The sequence below is a fragment of the Galeopterus variegatus genome, unplaced genomic scaffold (genome assembly GCF_000696425.1).
Source record: "Galeopterus variegatus unplaced genomic scaffold, G_variegatus-3.0.2 Scaffold1, whole genome shotgun sequence".
Lineage (NCBI taxonomy): Eukaryota > Metazoa > Chordata > Mammalia > Dermoptera > Cynocephalidae > Galeopterus > Galeopterus variegatus.
In genome coordinates this window covers 1,809,112-1,819,981 of record NW_007726112.1, presented here as the reverse complement: position 1 = coordinate 1,819,981, position 10,870 = coordinate 1,809,112, and the positions used below count along the sequence as shown (strand labels likewise).

The following is a 10,870-nucleotide window of genomic DNA, read 5'->3' as shown; positions in this document are numbered from 1 at the left end:
TTCATTTTATCTGATTTTAACCTTTGGCACTCTTTTGGGCTTGACTTACATTCTCTGTCTCATGCTCCCCTCTTCCACTAATCCCAGCCAGGTGCCAGTTCTCTTATTTGATTACCTCTTCTCCCTTCGATGAGTATATTATGTGGTTCTGAAGGCTGCTGCTTAACTGGAGTGTGCATGGAGATGTTCTCAAGGTTTTGACACATATCACAAGAACATACATACACTATATCTGTATCTATCTATGTATGTATGTATGTATGTATGTATGTATGTATGTATGTATGTATGTATGTATGTATGTATGTATGTATGTATGTATGTATGTATGTATGTATGTATGTATGTATGTATGTATGTATGTATGTATGTATCTATCTATCTATCTATCTATCTATCTATCTATCTATCTACCTATCTAACATCTATTCAGTTTTCAACTCAAATTTTAACTCTAGATGGGGTCCGTTAGGTCACTTGTGGATATACTGCTGCGAAAGTCGTAAAGACAATGATTTGCATAAAAGAAAACATGGTGGACATCAGAGAGTTGCCTTGAGCTATTTCGATGAGAACTTTGAAAAATATAGTGCTTTGATCTTACCAGCTGAATGCCTTAACAATCAACATAGCTATCTTCTACTAAAAACAACAAATGAACAAACTGAACACTTGCTTTGAGAATACACGTGTGTAGTCTGTGAGCCTCCCTCACTGAGATGCTTTGGGGAAAGATATGATGGTTTTGGTTCTGGAGAAGCTGACAGACATAATTTTGGTACATACAAAGGTAATGCCTGCCCCGAGCAGCTCCATGTTTAGGATGACTACTTCAGGATCCTATTATTACTGAAACCTCATTGTGAAGCAAGTACAGACTTATAAACACTTCTGTAAGAGATGATGGTGCTTAAACAATTTTAACCTTACTTTTTTATATGAGAAATTTAGGTCCAGATGCTTAAATGACCTGTCCAGGATCCTACAGCTAGCACTAGTCTTACTTAGATACCTCTAGTCCTAAATTTCCTACCCAGCTCAAGAAAAGCTCCTCATGTGAATGGGTGGGAACAAATATTGCAGGTATTACTTCAAATTCACTACTGCTGATCAAAGTAATAAGTAATTCACAAAGCTTGGAACCTTATTGGTGTTTAAGTCTACCTTACAGGAACACTATAGAGATAGAGAAAGAGAGCTGGCAATGCTGTATACAGCAAAGAAAACTCTCAGGCATGGAAGTCAGCATCAGACTGACCCAAGGTATTTTGGGGCATTTGTCATTGCAGAACAGGGAGAAGAGGGTATAGGGCATGATGGGCAAGCTCAGATGCCTGCAGGTACCAGGCAGGTGAGGTGTATAGGTAAAGTGGGCCGAGGTAAATTCCTAGATGTGTACATTATGTGGGTGGGGTGAGTGAGCATATGTGGGAGTGTGTTAGTGTGCCCTTGTGTGTATGTAGGGGACATGATAGTGACCTGGGGAGCATCTGACCCTTTAGAAGAGGCAGCTGCTACTTGGCTCCAGAGAGATTTGCCTTTTGGGTCTAATATTGCCTGATGACCGAGTTTTTAAAGAAAAGCCAGAAATCAGTATTTTTCCATGAAAGACTGTGAGGATTCAACATTGGCTCAAAATGTTAAAGCATCATGCAGCCATTCAAAACATGAAGTCATGTCTATGCACTACGTTTGACTTGTGGGCTACCAGTTTAGGAAGAAGAGGTGTTTGGAAAGAGTGGGAGCAATGAAAGGGGTCATTATAGAGACAAAATAGACAATGGTAAAGAAACTTGAAAATTTTATTTAAATCTATCTTTGATACATGGAAAGCTGAGTATTTTTACGACAAAGGTTTCAAGAAGGAAGTTCTCTTTCCAGTTTCACCACTGTGGCTGCCAGTTTTTCCCTTCTCCTATTTTTATAAAGCAGATATGTTGTGATTGGAATAATTTACATTTACAAATTATATTATAGAAAAATAATTTCATTGCTAAATATGAACAGGTTGGGGTTACTTCATCCAAAATAAGAAGAAAATAAGAGAATTCAGCACTTTCATATTTTAAAGCTGATATTTTAGCAATATTTTGACAATAGTTTATTCCATTTACAATCTTTTGGCTACACAACACTGAAAGAAAATTTATTTATTGGCATGCAAAGCAATATGGCTTCAGAATACGCCTCTTAAATTTACAGAACTTAAAATTTCAAACACCCCAAGTGGCTGGCAGGTGATGCTGTAAAGATGGTCTTGAATAGCGACATACTTATTTCCTAGAGGTAAGAAATAAAAGACAATGATTTAACACAGCTATAATAACCAGATGATATACTTAACTTATCCAGGAAATAGCTTAATGACTTCTTTTGATAAAAGCTGCTTATTGATTCTCTCATCTTATAAATCCTTCAATTTTTTGGACTCAAAATATTTTCATTTAAAAGTAATTTATCATAAAGTCTACTCAATGAAAAATATAAAGACTTATGTATAATTATAAAAAGCAACTAAAATCCATCAAGATAAGTGGTTATCTTTTGATGTAAGTGTTTTACTACTATGATTATTAAGTATATAATTACATATATCCAGGCATTTAATCTTTGTGCTAAAATTTCAGCATATATAGGCATTTTTTAATGTGATAGTATGTGAATGACTTAACATTTCCCTGTTTCACTCATGTCTGTTTCCTAGTGTCTTGTCCTTCATAGACACTCAGTAAATCATTTTGGAATAAATATGTAAATGGATAGAAACTAATGATAAAAAACAATTTATGTACTTTTGAATGATTTAAACATGCATATATATATATATATATCTTATTTATATATATCTTATTTTATATATATATGTATTTTATACATACACACACACACACACACACATAAAATAAGAGAATAAACTCTCTCTTCCCCACTTGGGGAACAACTTGCAGCAGTATGACAATCAACATTTATAAAAGTTTTGATGGTTTTCAGAATTAACTAAAAAGCAGTCACCTGTCAGTAATTTTGGTCTGAATCAACCAGTTTATAAAGTCCCTGGTGGCAAGATTATCAAGAATTGTGTTCATCTCATCAGAGAAGGAGCCATCGGCGTGTCTACGGCGCAGCTCTTCAACAAAGGCGACTTCTTCTGGGAAGCTGAGAAGATGAGGGTAAAAATTAGCACTTGGTTAAACATTTTAAATAAATGCTTAGGGATGGCCTACTATTGTTAACATGCACAAGGGTCATTGAGAAAATGGTAAAGGATTCTATTTATAGAAGGTTTACGATAAAAAGCCTCATAAAACCCACATGAATTGATGACTGTCAGAAAGGCAGAAAGTTGCAGAGCTGGAATCTGAAACCAAGCCTGTATAACTTGTGCCCTTTTTGGTATTCTAGGCTGCTTCAAAGATTTTAGTACATTGGCAACACATAAGCTATTGTTCAGACTATTCATTTGTCTGTAATTCCTCAAAATATATTATATCCTCTAAAACCAGCGATTGTCAGAACAGCCTTGCAAAATGCAGGATTAAGGATTAAAGATTAGTCTATACATGTAATAGATTTTCTCTTTCACCAGTTTTTACCATAGCAGAATGTTTGGAATTCCTTTAAAACACTGTAAAGTATCCTCAGGTGTAAGCAACTATTTTAACATTGGTTTTGTAAGTTTTAATTGCTAATGTTTTAAAAATCACCTACAATACTAGTTCCCTGTCATCTTGTTATCTCTTTAAGTCTCAGTAAGCTTATTTTAAATTTGATTTAAAAATCAGAGTTGAACATAAATTTCTTGTTTCTCATATTTGAAATACCAACCAAAATGGTCACGAGAAAATGAGATGGTTCGGGGGTCTGTTTGGTTGTGTTATGATTCAAGCAAGTAACTAAAGTTCTTAGTCTCATTTTCCACTTTGATTATTTAATGGACATCTATATGACAATCCCATAAAAAATTGGGTATGTGGTTGAATTTATGAATGTTTCTACATATCTGTAATTTGAGTTTCATTTCATTAACATCTTATGTTTGGTCTCTTTCAGTCTTCATCACATTTTTTTATCTGAATATCTGTTAACACATAAATATATGTTGATTACATATGTAAATATTTGAAGTTAAACTTTAAATATTAAAAGTTTTATTTAAATTTGTCAGCACTATTTTTTTTCCTTCTCTTTAGCTTTCTTTCTTTCTTTCTTTTTTCCTTTCTTTTTTCTAGTCCTTTTTTTCTTTTTTTGTAGTCCTGGTGTAGTTATCAAAAGCATCCTACTGACACTCAAAAGTGCCATGCTTTGCACAATAACTTAATAATTATAACACAACTATAATGAGAGATAAAAATGTAATCTGTTTGGCTCTATTTTCAATACTTACCACCAAAGATAAAATGGACTAGAAAATACCCTGTATCTCACCTATAGGAGTTATTTCCTTATTTTGTGAGACTATAATAATTGCTTCTGTAATCCAGATCCACGCATAGATATCTATAGTCTTAAATTTTCTGGATCAAGAAAAAAAAATATCAAATAAGAATGCACAGACTTACTCTCGCCTTCCTCGGCCCTTCACCAGCCAGGCAATGAACTCCTTGGCGGCTTGGCCTTCCAAATAAGAACTTACGTCACTGGTAAAGGTCCCCTCGGCATGTCTCTCAAATTCATCATGACGTTTGGCAATGTTATTCCTGAAAAAATGTGAGAGTTAAATCGAAGATTTGTCTCTTTGGCCATGTGGTCTCACCTATAATCAGTGGCAACTTTGTACTTAAGATTCTATGAGAGAAGGGACCTGGGGCACTGGGAGGGGAGGCTAGGGGATCTGTCTTGAAGCTACAGTATCTGCATCGAAGATTGGTGGGAGAGGGCCAGGGACAGTTATGGAGGGACTAAAACTTCCCCTCCCTTCCCAGCAGACCCTTTTTCACCTCCCCTGCTTATTTCTGTCATTGGTTAACTGAGCTTCTACTGTTTACTACTTTTACTATTTTTTTTAAAATACTTTTGCTACTTTTATTACTTTTTACTGTCGTCTCAAAAGACACAGGCTTTCCACTGTCCTATGCCACTGCTAGCAAGGCAGTTGTTTGTTATTAACAAGTACGTGGGCAGAGTTACTTAACTGATTCATAGGAAAGCAAAGGACCATCTAGAAATGTCATCACATGATAGTGGATTAAAGAGAACGTGTGATCTGCCAGCAAGGACAAGGAAAGACAGTGACCCCACAGTAGCCTCAAGCGCGTGCAGAGCGCTCCGTGGAGGTGGAGGTGGAGGCCGGCGGCGCTCTCAGCCTCGCCACAGGCGCTGCCTCTGCACCGGTGGTGCGTCTTCAACGCACAGCAGACCCTGCCTGAGGGCGAGGACTCCTTCACGTTAATTTACCACGTTGTGGTGTTCCCACGCTAGGAAATGACGACAGTTGTTTTCATTTATATAAATCTGTGATTTCTCACATTTCACCTGTAGTTCTTGACAGGGCTAGTGTCTGCTCTGACCACAACAGTCGTCTTCCCTGCAGTTGCACCCTCCACTTTGAGAACCTTTGGTTAACAGCTCTGTTTCTCCTATTCCTTCCTCGTGTGCATTTTCTCTCTCTCCCCTGCTCCGCTCCCCTTCTCCGTTTTATCCAGACAAATGTACGTCCTTCTCCTGACTTTTAGATTACACCAGCTACTTTGTATGCATAACTCCCTTCCCCTTGTGGGCCACCCTCCAAACAAATTGTGAAATTCCACCATCTCTGTGAAACCCTTGTGGATGATTTCCTCCAGTAGACTAGATGCAGCAAAACCCCCAACACTAGTCAAAGAAAATCCAGCATTAAAATGTATGCCTTACGATAGGCTTGTGTTCTTATTTGCCGTCTTCTCTCTTTATGCTGAGCAGCTAGGCTGTAATTTTAAATGCATATTTTGGATCTTATTCTGAAAGAAAAGGAATGCATCTGTTTCCATTCCTTACCACGATTAACTTGGCTAGTGGATAATTTTAATGTGATCACCGTTATGGGTTTGAACCGCACAAGGGAATGTTAAATTTGCTCTAACTTTTGGTCAGAAATTAGATTTCTAAACTTGCACACCCACAAAAGTCAGCTTTCAATATTAAAGGAAAATGGGTAAGAGAGTAAATATTGCTAAGACCACAGTTGGGAAAATAATTTAAAGTCTATGCCACATTGGAGGGTGGGTAAGGTGTCTGGAGGGGTGAGGGGTCCATTCAGACCATAATGACAGCATCCCCAATCTTGAAAATCATCAAAACTGAAAGAGCTAGTTCAGTAAAAGAGCTATGGATACTATTTGATGAGCAGGATAGAAAGTCAGGAGAAGTTTTAGACATATTTAATACATTTGTGTGCACTTTTTGGACGAGGTTTAGACGCTTACCTGTTCCTCTTGGTATTCATCAACCACTGCACAAAATCTTGGGCACGCCTGGAGTCCAGATACTTGCTGTAGTCACTGGTGAATGTGCCCTGTGAATGGCGCTTGCCTTCATTCATCTGATCAGGATCATCGAACGGGTCTGTCTGGGACGCTGAGAATGGTCTGCGAAGAACGGTGATTGGTGCAACATAAATCTCTCCTCAAGAGTAGGCCCACCTAAAAAGCATCCTTTGTGCACTTCCTGTACAAAATGCAGGACTACAAGAAGCAGTAAGGCATCCGCCTAGAGTATTTCAGTAGGTAGTTTAAAGAGACCTAAGTTTGCTATGGGAATCCCATAGTTTAAGTATAGTTGAACACACTCCTATTCGAATTCTAGTAACAGGTTTCTTAACTGACTTCTTTTTTTCTAAAATAGGGTTAAATAAATCTTTTTCTACTCACTCATCTACTCATGATGATGCTAATAATAACAGAAGAGAGCAGTGACTTGAATATTCTAAAGGACTGAGGAATTCTAAATCGGTTGTTTGGGCAGCAGATTTATCTCAACAATTCTGTTTTGCATTTATTAATATAAAAACAACTCAATTACCTAGTTTTATGGTAGCTAACTGTGGAAGAGGCAATTAAAAGTTCAAAGACAGGCAAGAAGAAGGACATTTGCTAATTTGAAACTGTATAGTAGATAATCCATATGCCAGTATTCAACAGTTGGTTGTCATAGTAAATATATGGGAGAATATTCGATGTGATTAATAGTCACAAATGAGATACCTGTACTGTTTTTATCTGTTAAATCAGCAAAGGTTAAATACTGGGGAGAATATTGTGAGGAGTGTTTTTATATTGCTGACAGCACTGTGCATGTGTGTAACTTTTCTGGAAAGCAAGTTGGCAGGATATTATAAAAGGTCAAAACTCACTCAAAGCCTTTGACACTAATTCTACTACTAGAAATCTATCCTCAGAAAATAGCAAGAAATAAAGGGGAAAACATATATATATATATGATGTTATTTGCAGCATTTCCTGGGGGAAAATTTAAAGACCTCTTAAGTGTTCAGTAGAAGAGGAGTAGCTAAATAAATATTGTACATTTATGAGATGAAATGATATGTAGCCATTAAATAATATACATTTAATAGATATTTTAATAAATAACAAAAAGCTAACAATACAACATTAAGAGAAAACACATGATGCAGAGCCATATAAATAAGTATCATATTTATTTATATGCAGTATACATAAAATACAGGAAAATAATCCAACATTTTTTATATTGAATAGTTTTCTTTGGATAATGGAATTTTGAGTACTTAAAATTTTTGCATATTTTTCATATTTTCCACTATGAACATGAATGACTTCTACACTTAACAAGAAATAATGTTATTTTTAAAAGAAATAAAAAAGAAAGGAGTTGGTGTTAATAATTAAAATACTTTACTATTGAGTGTGTGAGTAATGAATGAATAGGTAGGATCATCTGAAAAATTCAAAGAGATATAATTCCCATGTAACACATTTTTAAACATCTTCCACCCCTTTGGTTATGAAAAAACATACTCTGATCTATACTCCAGGAAAGTCTGCCTTTATCACAATGATATTTTAAACATTTAAAAATTGTGCAGAGTATTTACTCTAAATTACTGAGACCCTCTTCACTTATCATAGTTTTCACAGACTTTATTCTGACCAAAGTGCTATGTTACTTCAAGTCTAAAGATTTAATACCTGGATTTCTCCTCTGTGTCTTGAAGGGAACGTTGCCAGCTGCCTTGCACCAGCATTACAAACAATCCAGCCACAAAGTAAATGCTTTTCATTTTTGCTGCCTGTCAGAACACAGGGTGGGGTAGGGTAAGGGTAGGGGGACAGACAACCATATTTAAACGTGTCAGGCTAAATTAGTTCATTTTTGACTAGGTAAATATTATAAATAGAAAGAAAAAGCTAGTCATCAATTTTATTCTGCTTCTATTTCCAGCTAATTTCAAAGAGTAGATTATATTTTTTCCCCAGATTTTTTGGAGGCAAAAAGGATACAAAAGATGTGTTCCACCATTAAGCTTTTTCATTAATGTAGGATGCTTCTGTTAATGATTAGAAGGCTTATTTCCAAAACTGAAATTAAAAATGTCCATGATAAACATTTAAAATATCCCCTGTAGATGATATGCTACATATGGTTAGCCTGAATGGCACCTTATCCATAATGCCACCCCCCTCCACTATCAGTCTGGCTTTCAATTAATAGTTCCTCACTTCCAAGCATTTACATTATACTGCATTTCAACCATCTTAAAGCAGCCTCAGGCTACAACTTGGCATACCAGCTGTCGGTTCAGATGTATTATTCATTTATATTTTAAATAGTGTAACTTGGTCTAGACTTTGTAATTATAAAGCGGCCAACAGATTTGAGGTATTTTAGGGTGCTTTGACCTATTCTGAATTAAAGGGAAAAAATCATTTTAAAGACAAGCAATTTGCAACAAGAATTAATGCTTCTGGCAATTTGAACAATCACAACTAAGAAAGTAAGCGATTACTATTATAAAGAAAATTAGTGCTTGCTTCTAAAGTCTTGGAAGTCCCTAGGTTGTTTTATAATTGAACTTAGTCCAGGACACATCATTCCCTGCAAGTGACACCATAGACGTGGTGGTAGGATATTCCTGTTTGACTTTTCTCCTGTCACAAGCAGATGCCCCACAAAGCCATGGGATGCTGCAGACGTTATGATGCAGGGTGGATGGGGATGGAGCCCAACACGAATGTGGGATAGAATGTCTCCACAAAGCAAGCTCTTCTATTTTCTCAATGGAAACTCAAGTCGAGTGTTTTGTCATGGACTTCTCTCTGCTACTTTCAAACCCAACTGTGTTTCCTTTGAGAAGTGGGGCTTTCAATCCAAGTTTGATTATGCTTATCCATAAATAATTTGAATGAGTATTTTTAGCAAATGACATTTGGTTTGGAATAAGGATTTTACAAATATTATCGTTTCTAACTATCAATCTTTTCTTTAACATCCTAGCCATATTTACTATCTATCCCTGGCACTAAACATAGAGACTGTAATACTTGCAGCAATAACTTTTTTCTTTGAAATACTAAGTCTTTGTAGATTAAGTGGCTAATTAGACAAAGCAACATAATAGAAATTATATATTCACCCTTCTTCATTTATCAGCATTAAATTACTAATTTGGCATTTTGCTATGTTTCAGTTTAACCAGTTGGCAAACTTTGGAAACCTTGCCATATATTTAGGTAGTGTCTTCTGATTATAACTCTCAATTATAATATTCATGCTTTTAGAAATATTGAAAAATGAAAGCAAACACTTCTTTTTATGATTATATCCCTGCTGGAAAGTTTCTTGTAAAATACTGAAAACTGGAAATATAGTCCTAAATAATTCCTTTCACCCAAGGTTTCTGAAGGTTTTGCAATATTTTCTATTATGTCCTATTGAGGCAGATTTAGGGCAAGCAGTATTCTGCCACTGTGGGAATTGATGAAAGAAGAAGCCACCATAAAGAAATGAGTGATTGAATTCCTGTACAAGCAATCAAATGGGTTCTACTGAAAGAAAAACATGGCTTTTAAAATCTAATTTATTTGTCTTGTAAAAGTCTTCAGAATTGTGAAAAAATGTGAAAATAGTTAATTAATTGTGTGAATACCACTGGTGAACAAGTAAATATTTACATTAGTTTAGTATCAAAATCTTATTCAATAAGAAAAAAAATTTCCAATTATTTTCCTCCTCTTTAGGTAGCCTAAGGAGAGGGTCTGCAGTTTTGTAAGTACCACAAGTTTTCACTGAAATTTAGAAGGAAAATACGGTAACAACAGTATTCTCTGTGTAGAAAGTCTTTTAGAAAGGTTAATCTTAGACCTAGGAAAGGCGACATTATATCATATCCCTAAATACATTGTCACTGTAGGCCACATAAATACTTTTAAAATTGGTTATTTAATAGACCCTCAATAGGTGTGAAAACACACACCACTTAATCATTTACTCCATGGAGGATCTTGGTAAATTTGTTCTTTGTCTTTAGGAACTTAAGTAGATACTTTAGAGCTTCGCATTTTTTTTTCCTAAAGAAATTGTAAAATTTCATTCCAGAGTGTAGCTTTTTTAGATTTTATTTATTACTATCAGTCCTCAAAGCATAGCAAATAATTATTGATCTATGGCTTTACTCAGATCTATCCAAATAAATCCCTAATAATAGATGATACTTATTCTCCGCAACAAGTATTCTACATTTTGTTCACTGAGCTGGTATCAGGGACTCTGATTTTTTTTGACAGATTTATCAGAAATTTGAATATTTAAAAGATGATATTGAATCTACTCTTTTGGAAAACCAGAGGTTTTAATTGGTAAAGAACAATTACTTTTATAGCCTCTCTAATGGACACATTTCTGCTGAATTTAAAAG

At 35.5% G+C, this 10,870-nt stretch overlaps 1 protein-coding gene across 2 annotated transcripts; it reads right to left on the bottom strand.

The window, feature by feature from the left end:
• Positions 1-1,788: 1,788 nt before the first annotated feature.
• GCG (glucagon) lies at positions 1,789-8,241 on the bottom strand. Of its 2 annotated transcripts, XM_008583639.1 has the most exons (5): positions 8,145-8,241; positions 6,402-6,563; positions 4,560-4,697; positions 3,013-3,156; positions 1,789-2,280 (listed from the first exon to the last, which is right to left on the bottom strand). In XM_008583639.1, exons 1-5 carry the CDS (start codon positions 8,234-8,236, stop codon positions 2,274-2,276), a joined length of 543 nt encoding a protein of 180 aa, XP_008581861.1. In that variant the 5' UTR covers positions 8,237-8,241; the 3' UTR covers positions 1,789-2,273. The 2 variants fall into 2 exon arrangements, with proteins under 2 accessions (XP_008581861.1, XP_008582536.1); XM_008584314.1 differs by lacking the exon at positions 1,789-2,280 and having other exon boundaries at positions 3,009-3,156; positions 8,145-8,239.
• Positions 8,242-10,870: the final 2,629 nt, after the last annotated feature.

Excerpts from the sequence above, each read along its gene's own strand:
- GCG (XM_008583639.1), bottom strand. The coding sequence starts at position 8,236 with ATGAAAAGCATTTACTTTGTGGCTGGATTGTTTGTAATGCTGGTGCAA. Across the intron at positions 6,564-8,144 it reads GACACAGAGGAGAAATCCAG|ACCATTCTCAGCGTCCCAGA; the intron begins GTATTAAATCTT and ends CGTTCTTCGCAG. Across the intron at positions 4,698-6,401 it reads ATGAATACCAAGAGGAACAG|GAATAACATTGCCAAACGTC; the intron begins GTAAGCGTCTAA and ends ACATTTTTTCAG.